Below are 23,682 nucleotides of genomic sequence, written 5' to 3' on the forward strand. Positions count from 1 at the left end.
AAGTGACCTGGAGTTCACTTGAACCGTAACTGAAAGTCCTATCTGTACTTAAAGATTTTAGTATCGCAAGCAGTAAAAAACAGCACTGGAAGAATACAAACAAGTAGTGTAGGAAAGGCCCTTTAGAGGAGAGGTTTCTGAAGGGCTGCCCACAAACCACTTATTGCCCACCATGTTTTATGTTTTGAAAGTTGGTTTTTTTGCTTGTTCATGACTACTAGACATAAAAATACTGTGTTGCTATTATTTTTGTTTTGCAGCCCCCAGCGTGACATCCTATTAAGTAGCTGTCAACAACCAGATCTTTACGAAACCCTGTCTGATAGGCAGGCCTCTGAAAACATCTGGGACTTTAGTCAGGTTCATTTTAAGACATAAAAATGTCTTCAGTGGAAACAGCTGCATGTCTCTTACTCTGCATTTCCTTTGCAAGTGATTGATAAAGCGCTATATATCTGTGTTATGGTCTGAATGTGTGTGCTTCCTATTAAATGGACATCACTGCCTCCAAGAAAAGAAATCTCATTATTTTGTCAACACAAAACATCAGATGAGAACAACATATTGAAGACAGAATAAATAATTTTGTTTAGCTGACATTTTTGCTGAGACACCAGGATCACTAGGTAAATGTCTGATAACAGTAAATAACTAATCAACCAGTTACAGCAGTAACATTTGCAAAAAAGATAAAGAGACTGCACCATCACATTGTAAGGAGTTTCACCACTGAAGGATAGTAGTGATGAGGTATAGAGGTGTCTGGGATGCTCTCCTCCCACTGTCTAAATATATTTCAGATGTTGACAATCTGCTGATCAAAATAAAATAACCTTCAGCAACGAAGATTAACAATGAAGCGCATATACGATGAAGCAGTAGGAATTGTATGATGTGTTTTAAACTTTTTTACTGTGCATCTAAATATAATGCAGATTCCTGGCTTCCTCACCTGTCAAGATAAACACACCAGTGATCAAAGCCATATGCATTATAGCTAAATACTAGGTATGTCAGTAAACTTACACGTTAAAATTATAAGTCAATCTATACTGGATGAATAAACAAAGAAAATTACCTCTCTTTTTCTAGCTCTTCTAAATATCCAGTGCTTTCTCTGCTTCCATTCATAAATCCTCTTCGTGGAAACGATCCCATGGGAACAGGACTGCACTCTCCTGAACGGCTTGACACAGATCCTTCCCGGCTCCCATACGAACGCACGGACACCTTTGGCCTTAATTTCACTCCAGGGAAGTTGGTACTTTCCAGGTTCAATTCTGGATAAGAAAAAGCAAACACTTTCAAAATTGACGTTCAGCAGCACAAATTTAAAAGATAATTTCTACCTTAATTTCTTATTTCCCGAACAACTCCATGACTTTGTGATGGAAACATTTTGCATTGGAACCACCGAAGAACACAATGTGAAACAAAATCAATCTTAATGGTACACTTGGGAGAACACTAGTAGTCTGAGCAGACAGCCAAACTGCAATCCTGACAATCAGAACAGCATCCCCAACTGAACCTGCCTGCCTCTTTCCCAGAGGACTTAAGAAATGGGTAAAGCTTTGCATAAACATGATATGGATTGTTCTCGTGGCCCACTTCTTAATAGCTTCTTCCTCAGAGACCCTGCAGATGCTTCATTGTCACGTAAATGATGACAACTCTGTTCACCACACGGCCCATAAACATAGACATTCCCTATGACATTTCTGGTTCAGTGGCAGGGATAATGGATGTATACATGCAGTATCAGTGGTCTGGGCTCGCTTTGCACATCCGCACATCCCATATAATGGGATGGTGCACATTCCAACACATGCTCTAGGGAAGGGGGCATCAATTTGCAGCATGACAGATACAATTCCAGTAATATGCCATGGAGGAGGCAGTGCATCCAAACAAGTTGAGAAAATTGGTGGAGCTAATCCATCATTAATTTAAACAGATGTATTTTTTCTGAAGAACTGAATGACATGCAAGTTATACCAAAAGCAATTCATATGAACCCCTAAAGTAATAGTAGCAAAAGCACAAAAGCAGCATAGGAACGTTTTCTTTTTTTTTTTTTTTTGAGAATGTGTCTTAAAATGTTTAGCAAAAATTACAGGCACCAAGTCTATCCCTAATCAAAGTCAGCATTGGAAAGAACATGCAGCTGAGTTTAAAAAATTTATCTCAAAGAACAAACAACTGAGAAACAAATGAACCTACTTACAATATAATTATACATTTACCTTTAAGTCGTTCCAGTAAGTCTATTTGTCCAGAAGACACCATTGCTTCATCTTCAATACTTCCTTGTAGCTGTTTCAGCACCTCCTGTAAGAAATTAAGCTTAATTAAGAAATCTTTACAACAATAAACCACAAGGTAAATATGTATTTTTCTGCCCTTAAGTGCACATTTCTGTAACAGCTACTGAGATGCTGCTGTAAAGTGTATTTCGTGTAATCAATGATCAGGTGTCATACCTTTAACTGCCATCAAATATAATCCACACTATTTCCCCAAACAGTCATGGTGTAAAGTATACCCCTCAGTAACTCATTCTCTCTGATAGTGAAATCTATTGGCTAACTTAAAAGTTCTTAAAGTGAATACCAGTTATTTCGAGTTTACAGATGGAGAAATGAAAGCACAGAGAAATTAGTTAGATTACTCCATTTGTGTACCTGAAGATAACCTTGTAAAAATGAAACCTGGATATGTAACTAAGAGTAACAAAATTATCTTGAGCGTCACATTTTTAAAATCTCAAATACAGCAGAGCAGAAGTAATCCCCCAGATTTATCTTCTGCAATGCTTTAGCAACCGTGTAAACCAGCAAGAACAGTCACATTATTCTTACTACTGCTACCACTACCAATGATACAACCACCACACCTATAAGGAAAAGACTTAAGATTCCTTCATGGTGTAATATTATTTGGCTAATTACTACTACTACTACTACCACCACACCTTCAAGAAAGAGATTTAGGACTCCTTCTTACAGCTGAAGCTTTAAAGCCAAGAACATTGCTGTGTGCTACTGAAACTATGTATGATAAAATTATACAGCTGAAGGAATATACTTCTAATGCACAAAAAGATTTATAATAAACAATGACTGCTATACTAAAAGGGTCTTGTAGGCCCCCACGCCTAAATTCAGAGAGAAAACCAAATGCAAGTTAGGGAATGCCTCTTCTATATCATAATAGCAGATACATCAATAGCAAAAATAAATTGAAAAGACTGGCCACAAAGCTAAAAGCCCTTACAGGAATTTAAAATACAATTTTTCATACTGTGCCATAGAAAGTATTTTTAGAAACAGCAATAGTCAAGACTTTTTAGCAGGGCATGTTACTTTTCATAGATAGACTCTACAATCAGAATTGTACTTTCTGACCAGACCTGAAAATTAATTAATTTTCAATGATGCAAAATATGTCCACATGACTATTTTGCTTTTTTAGGAGCCTAGCATACCATACTGTCAACATTAATAGTTCTTGCAACTTGCACAGGTAACCTTAAAATGCATTTTGCTCTTTTCAAAGGAAAAAAAAACCAGCATCTATAAGTAAAGATACTCTTCAAACCAACACACTGCTGAGCATTCCTGTATTCAAAATGGTGTTCTTGTACAGAGACGGAGGAAAGAAAAGAAAAAAAAAAAGGGGGGGGGGGGCAGGCAGGGCAGGGGAGGAAAGAAAAATATTTTGAGTAAAGAACTACAGAGGGTTCTGGAGAAATAATCTGCAAACACTAGACTAAGAGCACACGGTAGCAGCACAGTCGCTGCTGCCACCAACCATGTAATGAGATGCCAGTACTGTAGGAAGAGTAATACTGGAGTACTGACACACTAATTATGTTTATACTGTTTTGTGGCAATAACCTTGCGGCCAAATTTCCCAGTTTACATGTTGCCTGACTGGAGTTGAGGTGCATGGTCACATTTACATTTTAGTTTGGATCAGCCTGATGCCAGACTCCCATCTGCCCAACCAACTGCACTTGTTTCACATTGCAGGGTGACTGCAAAGTGTGAACTGAATTCTATTCCAAGCAAACCAAGCCAGCAATTGCACTCAAGACTGTTAATGGGCATTCACACCACAGGACCTGGCTGGAGCTAGTCCAAAAAGAAAATCCCCTGCAACATATATAGTATGCACATTGAGTCCTTCACATAATGCGTCACAGATCTGCTCTTACTGCACTACCTGATAATGCTGGCACAGCCTTCAGTATCACGTCTGGTGTGATAAAACCACTGTTTTCAGAAACACATCTCCACTGAGCTTTTGCTTTTAAGTACATCCAAGGGCATCTTCCTTAGCCATACGGCTCAGCCATCTCTATACATAACATCTGCCTTGTCAGCAAAGTTAGACAAACAAGTAATGTGGTGTTTTTCAAAGGAGGACTGCTACATTATCTAACATAAGGGCAGATAACATTTGCAGACATCAGTCTTAGTTTAAAAGCCTAAAAGCGCAATGTGGATATGTGGAGTGGTCCTGGGAGTTTTACAGGCTTCTTCAAGACCTGTCAACTCAGTTAAAATTAGCAATAACTAATGAATCCCTTTCCTCTGAGAACAGCACCTTGGTGCAAGGAAAAAACCCAACCCGAAATTCCAACGCCTCCTCCTGTTCCCTTCTCAGAAGCCCATTTCTCACCTCTCTGCGTGGCAGTTCTGCTATTTCAGAAATGGTAACTTCAGAATACTTTCCTACATAACAAGTCTTCCTGCTTCAGAAGCCAATATGAACAGTTAAATGGAAATACTGTCACCTTTTCCTGTGCTACTAAATTACACAAGTGAAGTGTCCAGGCAGATAGGGACTGTGCTTTCTGGCAACAGTTAAAACACTAGCATACGGGATCATATTTCACAATTTTCTCTGCTACAATTCATTAATTTAAGTTGTAACTTCCAGATTTTAAATTATTCTCTTTTCTTCTACATCACATGCATTTTTTTTTTTTCCCAAGCTAGTAGGTAAAGCATTCTTTTCTATTTTTCCTCCCTTCTTTTCTATAATATCATTGCTAAGGTAACAACGCTATTATGGATGCTATGACATCAGTTTCAAACTCAATCACAGCACACTTTGAAATCTAAGCTGACGAAGCAGACAAAGGTTAGAGAGGCAGCTGCAGCCTAGGGGCCAAGTACTGCTAGGAAACGAGGCAGTGTGCCAAAATGCCAAATTGGGGAATTTACTGTTTTATTTGAATAAAGGAACAGAAAAGTCTTCTGCAATAACCCATTGGAGAAACGCAAGTTATCTCTTACTGTGATAATGCACATTTTTGTTTATTCACTTATTATAACTCCAAGACTCAACACTAATGCTGCTTACGTAGAGTTCTCCCATTTTTTCCTCCTGTCCTGGTTTTGTTAAAAACAAGACCAGTTCTCTTTTAGTGATTTTTCTTTCAGCTAAGTTCTTCTAGGTGGCTGTACTTCTCTGAGTTTTAGCCTGCATATTTTTCCTCGGATGCTGTACTTGGTGCTGATAAGAGACCAACGGAATGCTGAAGAAGCTCATGTTTAGATTTATCACTATGGTAGCCAAGAAAGACTGATAAGTTTTCCCACATTCCATTGTGAGAGGGGCGTTTTTGAGGAGGGGTGGATAGGACAGGTGACTAGAACTGACCAGCTGAGTATTCCATCCCATAACCATCATACCCCCTATATAAGATGGGACCACGAGGGTCTCGCTTCTCTTCGACCGTGTCCGCCATCTAGAGAGGACCGTGCCTGTCTGCCTGTGACCTACAGGCCTCAGGCCCCGCATCCCTGAAATCCAGTTTCCGGTTTGCTGTGCAGTGCCGCCCGTGACTTCCGGGGCCTGAGCTGCAGCTGCTGGAGCCGCCAGCTCCGCACACCCAGCTCTGCTGCTGAGTGGCGCCAGCTCCACATCCAGCACTCCAGACTGGTTTTGTGTATTTTGTATATATTCTCTATTTATTAGTAGCATTAGTAAAACCTTTAAAACTGTCCAACTAAGTCTAAGCCTTTCTTCCCTTCCCCTTATCTTTCTTATCATCTTTGTGATCTAAAGGAAGGGGTGGTGAGAGGTAAAGGGGATAACAGGGAGCATCTGCCACAGTTTATTGCTGCCTTGCCTTAAACCTTGATATCCCCCAAGATTAATACAGTACTTTTCCACAATAATTTTATATTACTTTTGATATCATGTCTGCTAAATAGTATAAAATATTCTGCACAACTAAACCTGAATCAATTTAAATAAATTTAAATTTATATTCTGTTTAGTTATGCAAGTCTGAATAAATAAATTAGTAGTGGTTTATAGCATTATTCTACGCAAATTCTTTGCTTAGTGACTTACTGATAAAGCACATAAACATAAATGTACCTATACAGAAGGCTGCAAAACTTCTTTTCTGTTCTTTTAAAGAATGTAAGTCAAATTATTTTAATGGTCACTTAAATATAACCCAGTTCATCTTGTCCTGCAGAAGAAGTACAAATGAATGCTTTTGGAAAAGGATAAGTCCTCATGACTCATAATAATTTTAAAAGGTTTCTGTCTTCACAGTCTTTGGACTGTGAAGTACAGAAACAATGTCACTTGTTTTCTTTTGTTTGTACTCTGTGAATACAGTCCTGACCTTATAACTACTTCACAAACAAATAAAACAGATCAGACCCATCAGCAGGTAACTGGAAAACTACTGAGAAGAAAAGCACCTTAACCAACAGTACATGCACCCAGTTAAGTGGTAGTGATTGTCAATAAAATTGCTTAAGGGCTGTGAATTTGATCAAGCTGTTAATAAAGAACAAAACTGTAGGGGAACAACACTAACAATGCCAGATTTCAACTCCCCGTGAGTTAAGATCTAAAAGTACACTCAATTTTTAGGACTACAGGTATAAATATTAATATTTAGAAATATTTCAATATATAGTATCTGTAAAAAGACATTCTGGTTTAGCCATATACCTCTCCTTTGGCAGGAAGGCACACTCATGACAATTCAAACAAATCAGATACATTTGGTTTTCTGTAAACACTACTTGCTCGAAGATCCACCCCCTGCCCCAAAATGGAAAGAGCTTTATCGCTAGTATTCACTTTTCAAAGAGTTTTGTGTATTCAGCAAATGTCAGAACATGTGAAAATCGTCACGAAAATTAAATACATTAAATTGCTGGAAGCAATACACCAGGCCAGTATCAGCTGAAACAGTAAGCAAACAAAAGGTTTTGAAATCTCCTGGACCTTTTAAAGGTAAGCATGAGTCTATCCATCAATTTTAGTAAAACACTCTTCATACTTGTTCATCCCTTTAAGCTAATAACTATACTTGGGCCTGTATAAAGAGGCATTTCTGTCATCTACATATATATATATATATATATATACACACACACACAGAGACTTCACCATGTATTTCCTTTAATGTTTGTAAACAAAACCCAAACTGAAATATCCTTCAGTTTAGGTTTTTTAGGTTACACTTCCCTTGGTTACCACTATATTTACAGCATTTGAGTATAAAAATAGTGTAATTGCACAAATATAGAAGGTGTTTCAGACTGTTTCACACTGTTTCAGACAGCAATTGACATCTACGCACCACACCAGTTGACAATAATGCACACTGAATGACTCAGAACTATTATTTTTAACCAAATCAACAGTATTTTTGAATGAGAATATTCCTGACAGAATTTGTGCTCATGTTTTTAAATCAATATTCTGAGAACTTAATATACACTCTGAACTGGAAGTGATTTCTGAAGTTCAACCTGGTGTTGGACATTGTTTCAATTACTATTGGTTTAAAAGGGCAGGAAAAAGTAACATACTAAAAGCACATCCATCACCAAACAAAACCATTACATATCAAAACAGCGGGGCAGACAGACACCAGAATACTATTTTCTATACATTTATAAGCAGCATAAACTTAAGTTCAAGGTCCTACATGACCCCTTAAAACCATATGAACTTGGCATTGACTTAATACTGTCACACGCAAGACGGCACTCACAGGGAACAAGTGACAGCTATGGAAAAGGCCCTTTACTCCCATACATTTTTGCAAATTCCACTGCTAGTTAATCAAGTTTGGTAGGAGCCCTTCTAATTGCCTGAAGCACCAAGCAAACACTCTTGTTGCTCAGCCCTATAAGGAGGCCCAAATGATGACAGCAACGACGACAGCACTGCTGACCGAGGTGAAACACTGCAGCAACTCAACTTTTAACCTCGTAGAAAAGTGTTTGTTATGTGAAATGACGTTGTTCATTTCAATTTCCAACAATGTCATTTTCTAAAAGAAAAATATACACTCCGTGCCAGCATGGTCAAGAGCTGTCACCTGCTGTAACCACATACTGAAGTCTACTAAGTTGTTAGTGAAGCCCACTGTCAGATCAACTAACGTTATCTGATTTTATGCTCAGAAAGAATGCTGTCTGAAGTAATGTCAGCAACTATATATAACACCACCTAAATGCTAAAAAAAAAAAAAAATCCAACCAATTTGGATAATGGTAGAATCTTTAGAATCACAAAGATAATGCTAAAATATTACTTCTTGTGAAATCACACCAACAAACTTAAGACGAGGCAAATCAAACACAATATTGCTGCTCCTTATTTATTGCTTCAATACTCTGATATATGTCTGCATTTTGTAGCATGCTAAATGACTTTCATAAGTACATTTTTGGTTCACATATAAAGAGTTATTTGGAAATGTCTAACTGCATTAGTTGTGCAGTCACCAAAGAGAAGTAGGTCCCAGAATCCATAATTTGATTCAATTTGAAAAAAATCAGTTCACCTTACAGGAGTCTCTTCCACTCACACATTAGAATCTATCAAATGAATAAAACACACTAATGTTTTCAAAATTACTTTTATTTTCCACAGTATTTTCAGAGGATCTATCCATTGCACTATCCTTTGCATATTTACTATAATACCAGTAGTCTTCTACCCTGTGTCACAATCCTTTACGTGCCTTGAGACTCACATAATCTCTTCCCTCCTGAAAGGCATGGGTGTGTGGGGCACCACAAAAACATTATGCATGTCTGAAATCCAGCTCAGAGTAAGGGAATTTATTTGAGAAAGATGATGAAAGCTCCCATTATGGAAAAAAAAAAGGGGGGCAAAAAAGCAGCATGTAATATTTCCTATGCCAACCATGATCACAGTTTTCCCTTGAAAGAAGGGAAAGACTTAAGTTCAAGCACTAACACATGGGGAAAGGACGTATTCAAAATAAGTGGAAAACAACCGTACACTGGAAAGAAGATACCAGATGAATTCACACAGCACAAGCTACAGGAGCTCAAAATTTAGCACCTATTCCTTAAAGATTTATACAGGCAAAGAATACTACTGCTGAATCAACACCTTTTCACCCTGCCTGTTCATCAAACAATGCATTTGTTGAAAAACACTGGAAAAAATACTATTTCCATGAGTCAAAAGTAAAATTTTTAGAAATTTAGCCTTAAATGAGGCATTGTTTATATCAATGGAAGACTGCTAGGCAGCAAAAAGATAGTAGCCAGTACGCTGCTGACTTGTCCACAAGAATTCTCCAAATTAACAATCTTTCTGCCTAAGGCTATATACGCAGCTCATTTCACTCTCATATTAGACTAGCCAGCTATTATCATGCACAGCAAAGACTGTTCTTGTAGGCACTTCAATAAAACAAACATGAAGACTTGTCTAGTATGGCTACTCAAAGAACAAAAACAAGGTGCCACCACATTCTGTCCATTTTTATCACAGCTGTTTCACAGAATGGGATGAATACAAAGCTATAATAGGCCTTCACCATGAGCAGGCATATATGCATATCTGCTGTGCAAATGCCTATATGGCCAAACATTTGTAAGAGGACCTGACTTTCAAAGTGTCAGATCCTACGCTATTACATTTTAAAAGGTCTCCCTTATTAAGTAGCTATAATGTGAAATTTCTACATCTAGATGATTCACTACAGTGCACAAAGATGACTTGTAGCAAATTTTTTAAATCTGTATCATTTCAGCATACTAAACATAATTCAGTTACACTGAAAGCAAAATATACAGTATTATTGCATCAAAATATTCTGGTAAGTTGTACTGAATGTAATTGGATTTTGAGCACTGTCTGCCTGGGAAGCCACAGCGCTATGTGAGGTCTATATCCCACAACTCTCAATGGATTCTCTGCTACCAGGTGAGCTCTCTCCCAACAGTGTTTCTGATGGTGACTCTAGTCATGCAACTCCCATGATGTACGCAACCCCGACATAGCAAGACCACCGTTCATTCAAGGAGACACGGTTTGGCTAAGAAATCCAGCTGACAGAAAAGCATGGAGTTTTAGTCTAGTTTTAATACTGTAAACAATAAATAAATAAATAAATAAATAAAATTTCCTGCAGTCTGCACTTCTGTCAAGAAGTAACTTTCAAGAGAGATACCTAACCCTCTACAGATCATTACATACATGAAAATATGTGTTTAAAAACTTCATTTGCAGACGTAGATCAGAAAACAATATTATTTTATACAACAGTATATTTTCAGTCTGTGAGCATTGAGCATGCTAACTTCGGAAGAGTTTTTTGTAGAATAACTGAAATGGTATCATAGGACGTACAAACCAGCTGACAAAATCAGGGTGGCATCACTTATCTTAACGCTGGCATTTCATTAATATTTGAATGCGCAAAGTCAAACAAAATGCATTTTAAGTCTTCTTTGGTGCTATTTTTTTAATCTAAAGATTAAAACAAGATACAAACAAGAATTTAGCAGAAATTAATTTATGCTTTTGATTCATTGATTCCCTACCTTAGCTTTCTTGGCAAAAACAGGAAACTTATGACACAAACTTCTCATTTGCTACTGCAGCTTGAGTTGTTCTTCAAAACACTTCCAGTTCCTTCTAAATTTCTCTTTATTATCTGCTAGAATTTATGTTCCTACTTAGAGCTCCCCAAAAGCTGGGCCACAACAAAATTCAGTGAAGTATCAACAAATTCAAGACAAAGCCTCTACTGTCTGCCAGACAGAGCAGGTGTCACAACAAGCTTTAAAAAAAACATAATGAAGTTCAGAGAAACGCCAAAAAATCAGTCAGACAAAATGAAGTTGGCGCATTAGAGTTGGCTGGAAGATGCAGGCAAACAATGCTGGGACAAGGACAGATTCAATACAGGCACCACTTTCTGAGGTACACTACTTGCATGGTAATGAGCAAATGAAAAGCAGGATAGAAGGTTCTCATCAGTTGGTTGACACATAGGCTAATTAAGGAGGGAAAATTTATGTCCAACTGCTGCGAGTAGCAAGCAAAAAGGGAAGTTTCTTTCACTGCCATCTGTATTCAGGTAAACCGGATTCTTCACCAAAAAACTGAAAGCCAGGCATGCTCAGGCAGAACTAGGATGATGCAAAAAAAAAGAGAAAAAAATAAAAGGCCAGAACTCAAGGACACAGTGAAAACAGGTTACACATCTGCAGCACTACAGTACTGACATCACAGGATGACCCTGATGCTTTGCAACTGCTTCATAAATTGTAAAGTAAATGTGGGATCACATTGGCAACTTACTGGGTCGGGGCAACCCCCAGTGTCAATACAGGCTGAGGGATGAAGGGGTTGAGAGTGGATGAAAAGCTGGACATGAGCTGGCGATGTGCGCTGGCAGCCCAGAAAGCAAACTGTATCCTAGGCTGCATCAAAAGGAGCGTGGCTAGCAAGTCAAGGGAGGTGATTCTGCCCCTCTGCTCTGGTGAGACCCCACCTAGAGTGCTGTGTTCAGCTCAGGAGCCCTCAGCACAAGACAGACATGGACCTGTTGGACATGGGCCAGAGGGGGCCACAAAAGTTATCAGAGGGCTGGAACAGCTGTGCTGCGAGGACAGGCTGAGAGAGCTGGGGTTGTTCAGCCTGGAGAAGAGAAGGCTCTGGGAAGACTTTATTGCAGCCTTTCAGTCCTTAAAAAGAGCCTATAAGAAAGACGGGGACAGACTTTTTAGCAGGGCATGTTACAATGGAATAAGGGGTAATGGTTTTAAACTAAAGGAGGGGAGATTCAGGCTAGATCTGAGGAAGAAATTTTTTACTATGAGGTTGGTAAAACACTGGCTCAGGTTGCCCAGAGAGGTGGTAGATGTCCCATCCCTGGAAACATTCCAGGCAAGGCTGGACAGGGCTCTGAGCAACCTGATCTGGTTGCAGATGTCTCTGCTCATTGCAGAGGGGTTGGACTAGATGGGCTTTGAAGGTCACTTCCAACCCAAACTATTCTATGAAACTTCCTGGACCTTGATATAATAACCTAATAACTCTCGTTTCCTAAAAACCAACCAACCAACAACAACAACAAAAAACAGCAAAAACCCATGAACCAAATGAAAAATCCAAACCAAAAACAAAACCAAACCCAAAACCTACCACTTTTTAATGTGACAAAGTTATCCTAGTGCCACCTCACACAGAATTTTGAAAGTTAAATTAACACATATTGTAGTCCCAGTTGACATAAGAACAAATTCTCACCAAAAATACTTTCCTGAAATCATTATCTGAAGTGTTTTTCAGTAAGACAAAAACTAATGCACTGGGGACCATGCTATTTTTCAGGTGCGCACAGCTTTGTGATGCATCTGCTTAGAACTACAAATTAACACTTTCTGTTGAGCTCCCGAAGAAGACTGAAGAGCTTTTAAATGAAACAAAACACTAAACTATCAACCAGGATAGTCAGCAAACCTTTTAATTAAAATATTAACCATTTCAATTAAAAAAAAAACCACAACAAACTGCCTGAGGAGACACTTCAATTGCTGTTCTTGAGCCTCAGTACGACTCCCGCACTGCCTGCTGTGCCCTTGCAGGGCAGATGTGAGCTGCTGAGCGCTACCTCATCCGCAACACGACTCCCCATGGCTGGCCAGGCAGAGGTCTCAGTTTCCTACTCTACCACCGGCTCTTTGCTGCTGTCCTTCAGCCACGGGCTCCGGGGCTGCTGGTGCCCCTTCCCCCACCTCTGAAGGCCCCTCTCCTTCACAATGCTCTGGAGGTCTAGAAGGGAGGGAAATTCCTCATCCTGCTTCCTAAAGGAGCATGACCCAGCTGGGGAAAAAGAAGAGAACCAAGAGCAAATGCTGCTCTTCACGCTTGGACAGACCAAAGGCCTCTCCATATTTACAGTATCTTAAAGACCTCTTTCTATGTTGTTGCCATGCTAATTCAGAACCCCTCACTACATGTATAAATTTAAGACTGTTTTCTGTCATGATTGGTTTACACTTTGGAGCACTGGATTTTATTTGTCAAGTACTCAGTTCAGTCACTTGATACCTTAAGATTCTTCGGCAGCTCTTCACAATTCGTGTTCATTTTTATCACACTGAAAATCAATTTTTTAATATCTTTTTTTTTTTCCAGGTAATTTATGAATATGTTGAAATGTTCTCTGCATAGTATGGAAATATCCTTATGCTTCATATAAGCAATTACTGGGAACATATCGCAACACTCATTTTGATTCATGAAGCAACTATAATACATTATGTTATATCTGACTTGACCTCTTAACAGAAATAGCATACCATATAATTCAGATCACTTGGAAATCAGATTTCCAGTGACAATTATGGAAATTGCACTAAGGATGCACACCAAAATTCCTATCATACTAAATTCAAGATTCAGATACAATCATCCCAAGTTATACCACAGTTTGCTTACTATGTGTAGCCTATTCACCAGAAGCAATTCCAGATCAAACATATCTATTTTAACATAAACATTTATTTTCTGTGTACTGAATGCTCTGCTTTCATAGCTTAACATAATCTTTAAATTATTTATTTCTGTATGCCCTGGTGGAACATTTTACTCTGTGCGATGTCAACCAAAAATCTTTTCTCCAAAGATAAAAGGAAAAAGTCAAAAGGCAAGATGAAGCTAGAAACACCCTCCCTTTGGAAAGAGATGGGAAAGTCCTGTTATGTGACACAGTAAATATCCCCAGCAAAATGTGTGATTTCTGGTGCCTTATTATGAAAACTGTTGTCAGATTTCTGAAGATGGGACGACAAACATTGGTAATCACTGAATGTATTTATTTACCATCTCCTTGAGGAACCTCACATACAGATACATACTCACTACATATGTATGCAGCATATAACAAAACTGTTAAACTGTAAGTATCAGAGGTCTCTGTGAACATGTTGGCTTCAAATCCTAATTTGCAAACACATGGATTACAATGAGACATTCAACTAAAAATTCTTGTGCCAGTAACAACAGTATCTCCTAGCACCTTCTGTGCTTTACAATAAGGATCATTAAACACAGACAATCAGCAACAGCTGATCAGAATAAAGTACATTTCCACAGTAAAACATAAATAAATGGTGGCTAAGCAGATTGTGTGACCATAAAAAAGGGTTTGGTGAGTTAAAATGTGATAATCTGCTTATCTAATCAAGGAGATACCTGATAAAAGCAGTCACACGTTCCAGAAGAGAGAATCCTCCAGCGGCCATTTTAAAGCAAACGTTAAAATTTAGGCAATGGGGATAAAGAATTCTAATAGTATCTGAAATCTTTTGTCACTACAAGTGTAAACTTCTGAAAAACTGATGTGATTCAGCCACTGGTAATCCTAATGTAAATTATAAACACTATTTTTTTTTAAACTCTTATGGCTAATAGATCATAAAACGCTACTTCCATACAAGGTTGACAAAGAGTTCATGTCCAAAAGTGTAACAGAGTGTCAAAACACTGCAAACCAGTTAGTTCCTGGAACTTTCTGAACATCCGTCTTCTGATTTTATAAACAAATGGATGCTAACAAACTCCAAGCTGGAAGCAGTACATTTTTCAGATTCCCCCTCTTTAATGAAACTAACAAGGTACTGTAACTGTTAAGTTGCTAACTTGCTAGTCAGTCTGCTATTCCAGTTAAGTATTTGTATATTCATCCCTTTAAACAGTCATAATAACATATTATAGGAAGTTATACTGGCAGATAAAACGCAACAATCATATTTAATTATAAAATTACACAGTTCTAATAAGATATAAGTTTTCTCATTCTCACAAAACCATCATAACAGAAACAAGACGAAAAACAGCACCATGCATCTTCTTTAGCACACTTTAACTCTGCTAATTTGAGTATTAATCAACCTCATACAGTATACACAACACTGCAATAAATCTGGGTTATTATATTCTATAGGCTAAAATATATTTTGCAACAACATAAAATTATGTTAGCTTACTATTATACAAACACATTCAAAATCAAAATCCTCAAAAATATCTTAGCACTTGCTTTTTATTTCATCATTATCCATTCCAATACAAAAAACAGCATCACAAGGTTTATCACCCTGCTGTCTAATTAGCAGAAGAAACCCACGAACACCATCCAGTCTTTGGACCTACACTGGACACCACAGTAACTAGCTCGCTAGGACTTTGTCTTTTAAACTTGAATTCCTTCAAACAAAACAACATCTGAAAAAAACCTCACAGAAAATTATTAGTACTAAAACCTTTATATGAGGCCAATGATCTACAATAAAAAAAAAAGCCTCACCAAAACAAACCACTGTAAGCAACCCCCATAAATAAGTAGCTCATGATCTTCTGAGAACAAGAGCTGAACCATTGCCCTGTTGCTTAACAACATCTATTTAGCTGGTTAGAACATTTGCAAAATACTTCAAGAAATCTGAATCAGTTCTGCACACAGCCTTCCTCCTTTATTATTGATATGTGTGATACAATACAGAAGACATTAAATAAGCTAGAAAAGCATATGTAGAATTTTAAGTGTACTACATAAAGATGAAATACAGAACGTTTTGCCCTCAGCACATCACATATCATAAAGATGGCTTTCTTACACAAGGATAACACACATTACACATTGACTGTAAAATCCAGACATAGCATGCGACAATCAAGCACGTCATTATTCTTTTGCCACTTCCTCACTACTTTGAGTTAAGATACATATACCTATTCCCTCCCAGATCTTATACATGGAAAAATGCTGATATGAATTAGCTATGACATTAAAAAAAAAATTAAAAAAAAAAAAAAAAGCCATCCTTAACAGAAAACCAGTTGTCTTTTACAAGAACCAGGTGTGACAGCCTTTGTTTGCAATGTCTGTCTCAAAATCTGAGGTCTTTTTCTGACGAAAAGTCTCCTGCATTTACATGCACAAAGTACTACTGTTGACACCGGACGGCCCTTTGTCTCTTTGTGAATTTTAACGGGTTTTGAAGTCAAATGAAACTATGTTCATTTCTTCTAAATTCATCCACAGTCTGTATTTTTGCAGTTACTGTTACTATCTACATCTAGACAATGAAACCATTCTTCATTTATGGGCCAACATAATTATTTCATTGAGCATCAAAAAGTGTATTCGTTGATTTAGAGAGAACATTTTATGATATCAAACTGTTCTATTTCATCTGACAGCAAGTCAACAGCAACAACAGAATTTCCCAAGTTAGTCATAATACGCTAAGGGATTGCTTTTGTTTGAACAGTTAATCCCTACAACAACACTAATTAAAAAATAAAGTGGACACTTTTACTAATCATTTTGGCACCCCTGTTATCACATCAATCTTTGTTAATCCATCATATTGTTGGGTTTTGGTCAGCAAATGGGCAGTTTCACTTTTAAATATGAAATCTAGCTTTAAACACGAAGCATTCAGACATCATTTTATGTAGGTCAGTAGTAGTTTATAATAAATACATGCGCAAGATGAGCTCATGTTAAGCTTTTAATTCCAGTATGATTACCTTACATTTTTGAAATGGAGTGACTATAAAGATAAGGCACACTTACACAACATTTTAACACTACTACTTCCAAAAACAATTTATTTAAAGATTCAATATAGTCTTCAAAATGCTCTTCCTAACTATTGGCTTTTGCAACTGATTAAACAATATAAGGAAAAAAGAGGAGACACAAGCAAACACACTGACAACACAAAGAATCACTGTGAGATGTTTCTGCACTAGCCCAGGGATAAAAATTCATGGTGCAAGAACAGTGATGTCTGCCACAGAACGACAGCCTTTTTCCCTCACTGCTGCTCCCCTTCTCCAACTAGTATTTGGGATTTTACTTGGTGGGAAGGGCTGCTAGAGCTCCTTGTGACATCTTACATGTTCCCAAAGGATCATTTTTTCCAAAGCATTTAGAGTTTTAAGTGCTTACATGGTAGCCAAAGGGCTTTCAACCTCCACTGCTCTGGTTCTTCTAAACACTCTTCTTGCAATAATCCCTAATTATGGCACTGGAACCATACAAACCGTGCAGTCTCTTGTAGTGGAACAAAGCCCATACTTTCTCCAAAAAAGCACACTTTCTCCAAAAGCTTGCAAAACTAAAATTATCTTCCGACAAAACAGAATTCTGCAATGATCCCCATTAAACTTCATCCACAGACTCCAATCAGACTCCAAGACCATTCCCACACCATCCTTCAGGTTCAAGTCAAGTCAATACTCAGTTTTGACCCTTTCCAAACACATCTGAAAAAAACAAGTGAAAGAAATAACCTCATGGTGCAGGAGCAAGCACTCCTGAGAAACACAGCTGAGTTGTATTTCTGCACAGAATATGGATTTAAAAAAAAAAAAAAAAATCAAATTAATCTGAACAATCACCCCCCAAAATGAAAAGAAACATATTGAGTTTGATATTTGAGTTAAAGTTTTTGGTTTTTTCAGGATAAATTCCTTAGATGTAGAATAGCATTTCAGGAGGTGGAAGAAAAAAGTGACATCTACTCTGAATATGCCCATAACCCCTGCTCTGTGGAGTGCAATAGAGCTGCTTTCTGTTTGGTGGTCTGCCAGTTCTGAAGTAAGGACAGAAAACTGTTCCACATCACAAATTAATGCCCTGGAGACCAGCTTATACAGCTGGTTTGTCTCTAGGTCACTGGAAATTTAATTATCTGTACAAAAGCTAAGAGAAAAAACAACGACAACAACAACAACCACCAAAAAACAAACAAACACACAACCGAAATACTGTATGTGGACAAAGAAGGAAAAAAGACACGCTTTGCTCTTCCTTTTTTGAAGTATGAGGAAGATCATCTCTCCTGTTGTTCCCTCCCTTATTTCAGACTGCACTGACAGGGAGGGGAGTTACTGACAGATCTGTTTTAATATTATCTTAAGAAAAACAGTGTGACAGAACTAGCTTTCAGATACACAACTGAGCAAACAATTTTATTTTTCCACAGCTGCTAAAGGCAACCACTTTTTCAAGCAGCTGCTGTAAAGGACTACGATTTCATTTTAATTTAGGTAGCAGACCCATTTTCAATTTTTACACTGCAACGCAAAGATTAAATGTATCTACAAAAATTGTGCTTTCAAGTGTCGGAACTAGTGACAGTGCTTCAGAACACTATCATTTTTTTTTCTCCTTACAGTGAATATACAGGTCACAATCCACATGCTGGTAGAATAAAAGTTGAGTTCAAAGTATTTTTAATTTTCATCAGATAATATTCATCAGATTACCATATTAAAAAAATAAAGATGAGTTATAAAGGAACAATAAGTGATACGAAGATTGGAAAGAAAAGAGATGGACATGCTTAATATTTAGAATATGCCTACCCAATACAGCAGTATGTGCAGAGATACCAACAATTTGAGCTATATTAACTGAGGTACCAAAAGTAGTGTGGTTTTCCTGGCTGTTAGCAAAAGCAGCAGCATTTGTCAACTTATGAAGAGCACTACATTAATGCAGCTATAATGCTTGCGAAATTCTGCCTTGTCTAGTGCAATGGATGACACAGATGCAGCTGTGTATGTATCTTCCTACTGATCAAGATCCACCTAAATTGCAGCTGAGGCTAGTGTTTCCTCTTGGAGAGGTGGCCCTGAAGGCTTACACCTAGCCAGTAAACACCAGATGGACAAAGCAGTGTGAAATTATTAGGTATGAAACTAGTGTTTGGGAGAGGCTGAAGAACTTGTGGTCTTATTTAAAATGAACTTTTCCTTTTGGGACATTAAATATTGTAACTGCAGTAAACCCCAAAACTTACCTTAAAATACAGAAAACTTCCATGCTCTCCCATGTTTTCAAGAGCTGAATAACACTTGCTTTGTCAAACTATGTCATCAGACTGTATTTCGTGCTGAGAAGTATAGCAGTACTAAAACAGTAGTGCTTATCAAGACACACCAGAAAAGGAGCTTTGAAAATAAAAAGCTGTTTCTAAAAAAAAGTTTTGTAATATTTAAATTTTCAAATAAAATATTCACTAAGTAGATTGAATTGTTTTCCCTTACACAACTTGGAAAAGGAATTCTGTAGGAATCTAAAAGCACACAAAACTTGTCGAGCAACTATCAGTCCATGACACAAAAAGCAGTAAAACAAACATTGAGGTATGGAGGCACAGAGTTTGCAATACCTTCATATTAGATGCCTCGGTTTCCAGTTTTGTTAGGTGATTTGAGTTATCCTCTAGCTCTTGCCGAAGGTTGGAGTTCTCCATCTTTAATGCCTCAACTTGCTTTAACAACTGATCATAAGAAGCTGCGGCCATCCTGGGCTACCCTCAGCCCTGAAGAAAGAGAAAATATTAAACATTTTAGGAAAAAAATCCAAATTTATCTAACCATAAAATTATCTCTTGCTTTCCCATTTACCACTCAACTTTCCAAACATTTAATTCATATCCATTAAACCAAACTATCAATGCCTAGAACTGATGCCAGTCAAAAGACGTTTTTCAGTGGGCTTCCATTTAATACATGTGATTAAGCAAATGAAAGCAGTTCATTAACAGTTACATTTGCTATTAGGGGAAGCCAGAATACATGAAAGAAAGCCATAGCATAATACAAAAGCATCATTACTACTCATATTTCAATTTTAACACTGAGAAACTACACAGGTAATAGATCACACTTAATCATTTTTGGATAGACAACAAGAACCACCTACCATATCTAAAAGATGTTGACTGACTACTTATTCTATGAAACAAAAGACAGTCACAGATGTTCAAAATTCCTAGCAATGGCATGCACTAGAGGAGATGTTGTACGAAAGGCAAACAGTAAATATTGAGGAACTTTAACAGAAAAAAAAGCACCAAATGTAGCAGTAAACAAGTATTATGTAAAAATACCCTCCAAGGTATAAAGATCAAACAAATGCACTAAAAAAATTCCAACACAAGAAATGGTCATATTGCAAGGTAGAAGAAAAAAAAAAAGATAAAAGGCTATTCTTGATATGAAGATATCCCATATTATTACAGGTAATACTGTAGCACAGCCCTAGAACACCATCACAATTATTCAGCCATTCTCAAAGGAGAAAGAACCAAATACTCCAACTTAAATTATAACATTCATTTTTTTTTCCCACTTTCCAAACCAAAACCCACTGGAGTTTAGATAACAATGTTAATGAAGTTAACTAAGACATGGCTAAGCACCTCTGAAGCTCTTCATAGTTGAAGCTATCAATTTCTTATTTGTCAGCCATTTAACAAAATAAAAGGAAGCTTAGCACTTCATATACGTGCAACTTAGCCTTCCAGTGTCATTGCAGGGATTTCCTAAAGTATGTAGCCTGTAACTCAAAGGAAAAAAAATACAAAAAGCTTACAGGACAACATTCCTTTGCATAGTTACAGCACTACTTTGGAAAACATGAAACAATTAAAAGCTCTTATTTAGCATTTTCTGTGTATTCTCTCACTAAGCCTTTGACTTCACTGCTTGTGTAACTCCTTATGTGATCAACTTTGCTCTTTCACACAATCTTAATTGAATTATCCAGCCTATTAAAAATAGGTTAAATTATTCAAAAAGGTTTTAGTTCCCCAATACAAGTTTTGAAAATCGTGCTCAACCTTTCTAAATTTAATCTCAATGAAACATAAGGAATAATACACATCATTGAAAACAGGAACAATAACAAGAGCTGTAGTGCATTTGCTTAGACTAGTTTATTTCCTTTTCAAGAAGCAAGTCTTCACACCCTAAACACCTGTCACCATCAAAGACAGGAGCAGGAAGAAGCCTGTCCCTTACAGAATTGTAATTTCCATGATGCTACCAATAAGCCAAAGAAAAAATATCCCTAACAAATTTCTTCAAAATTTGGTTATGCTTTACTGGACACCTCATTTTTACAGAAACGAAGGCAATCTGCAACATATACTCTATTCTGTGAATTCTGTGCTTTTACTATCAGGCTATTTAACCTAAATGGCGGAAAGCTCAGAGAGTTGTAACAGAAAGAAAAAAAGAAGGGGGGCGGGGGGGGAGGCTGCTTCTGTTCCATTTCATATATGTTTTTATTTCATATGTAACTGTTTCCATTCTTATTAATAAGAGCAACAGCTGTAGTTCACATTTCCTTCCAGAACAAACACTGCAGGGACAATTCTGCACAAGCCCAAGGAAAGGTAGACAGAAGTGGAAACACTTTTTTATTAGTTGTTATACATTAGTATTGCACTATAATATTGATAGAAACTGTTGGTTTTGACTCAATTATATCACACATTTATTCATGTACATCTTATTTAAAGAAACCGCTGTGTGCCATGTATTTGACATGCATTTTTTTTCTAGCTAGAATATATTTTTCTCCGATTACTTTAACTAATGATTAAAATGAAGAAACAGGTAATGATAAAAATTATCAAGTTTTTCTCTTTTCTGTCCGCGCTACAAAATTCTCACTCACGACTTCGGAGGTTAAAACAATCAGCCACATTAGCAAGACACATACATAAAACGAAGAAAACAGGGAAAACTAAATGAGGGGATGAGCCAGCATAGAAAGGGAGCAATTGCAATAGCTCTGATATTTTAAATGTTCTTATGGTAAATGAATAAGGACCCAGTTCCTGAAGGGGAAGCTTGGTTTGTCTTCTCCCTCTCCTGATCTAAATTCCTAAGCTTCATTTTGCGTATTTTATTTTTGTAACATGGAAGTAGGACACCGCCACTAAGAGACAAAATTCTGCCTCAGACTAGTAGTCTCTTCCTGATTCATTCTAATGTCTAATCTTATTATGTGAGCTTTCAGATTTAAAAAAAAAAAAGGCTGATTACCATAACTAATCCAAAACACCTTCACTTTTTAGTTGAATAGATGCCCAAATGGGCAATAAGCAACACTTGCACAGGCAGAAACTTGCTCCTGGCAGTTTGGCATCTCTCGGGAGTCACGCTGCCCGGTTGCAGCTCTGCTGCCGGGAAGGCACCTGCACCAGTAGGAGCCACAGCCACGCCGGCAGCTGCTCCCTGCTACCAGCACACCCACACCCTAGCGTACAGCACCAATTTTAAAGCGAAACTCCCAAGGTGGAATAATAATAATAATAAAAAAGCACACATAAAATCTTTTTGGTATCGTGGCGAGGCTTGGGCAAAGCATGTTTGCCCATGTTTGCATCTACACCAAGAACTGAACAGAAGGCAGCTAGTCTCACATTGGCAATAGGCTGCGGCCACCTACACCATCTGCTTACAGAGAGACCTGCCACCCCACTGGCTGAGGCACCTGGACTTGTTGGGGGCACACAGATGCATCCGTACCTCCCTGGCCCTCGAAGATAATTCTCCTTTTTCCTGCCTATAAAGGAAGGACTACCATGTATTTGAGGAGAACAGTAAACTACTTTTTAGAATTAATAGATCTCACCTACCCCAACTGCATCAAAGTGTTTTATGCCACGTGTAAAATGAGCCACAGTTAAAACAGAGATGAACAGAAAAACTGTACAAGAGTAACAGAGTAGCTCAAAGACAAAATCACACTCGACAGCGCTGAAAGTCATATTGTTGGGCTGGAGGGAGACTTAGTAAAGTCCCCCCAAAACTAGTCTGTGACAGGTATTTTTAAATGTTTCATTATTGACCTTAGCAGAAGAAGTGGCATAAAAACTTGCTCACATAAATTCAAGAGGCTTCACAAGGTCAGAGGACTACACGTAATACAAAAGGCATTTCATAAAATGAGAAATGAAATAGTAGAAACAGGGCAGAATTAAACAGCGTAACAATGCACGGTCACTCCTGTAGGAATCTTGTCACCTGAAAGCAGCGGGTGGGGAGGAGCAGTCTGAGCCTCTCAGCAGCCAGACTGCAGAGCACCTGGGCACTGCCTACATGAGACTGGCACACGGAAAGCTAACACGACCTCTGGAGCTATCAAGTCATTTTACAAAGGCATGGGTAAGAAAAGCGAACTTAAGTAAGTGAAGATAAAGATGCTAAGCAATCAGGGGAGTAGAAGGTCTCTCATATGAGACAAGACTTGAGAAGCAAGGCTTTGCTGCCTCAGCAAAACAAAGGCTGAAATGATACAGCTGCACTTTGTTATTACAGAGGGGAAAAACACTCGAGAGGGAGAAAAATATTTATGTTATAACACAATACTGACACAGAACAAATGGGTATAAATCCATCATTTTTCAATGCAGGCTGGCAACATCCTTGTCTAGCTCACTGCACAGGAAGGAATTGGACTTAACAGTTCAGAAACCCCATCTTTTATTCCTAGCCTTCGATATAGAATACTGTACTTATTTCCGTATCTTC

The 23,682-nt window shown here is 37.8% G+C and overlaps 1 protein-coding gene across 7 annotated transcripts in view; it reads right to left on the bottom strand.

The window, feature by feature from the left end:
* APC (APC regulator of WNT signaling pathway) overlaps positions 1 to 23,682 on the bottom strand; it is a 100,196-nt gene that overhangs the window by 47,100 nt on the left and 29,414 nt on the right. For all 7 annotated transcript variants that reach the window (XM_065045394.1, XM_065045398.1, XM_065045397.1 and 4 more), the window contains exons 2-4: positions 19,524 to 19,676; positions 2,247 to 2,331; positions 1,079 to 1,280 (exon numbers count right to left, since the gene is read on the bottom strand). In XM_065045394.1, coding sequence (XP_064901466.1) covers positions 1,079 to 1,280; positions 2,247 to 2,331; positions 19,524 to 19,658 — 422 coding nt within the window. In that variant the 5' untranslated portion in view covers positions 19,659 to 19,676. The remainder of the gene's footprint in view (positions 1 to 1,078; positions 1,281 to 2,246; positions 2,332 to 19,523; positions 19,677 to 23,682) is intronic.

Source organism: Columba livia, chromosome Z (genome assembly GCF_036013475.1).
Source record: "Columba livia isolate bColLiv1 breed racing homer chromosome Z, bColLiv1.pat.W.v2, whole genome shotgun sequence".
Taxonomy (NCBI): Eukaryota; Metazoa; Chordata; class Aves; order Columbiformes; family Columbidae; genus Columba; species Columba livia.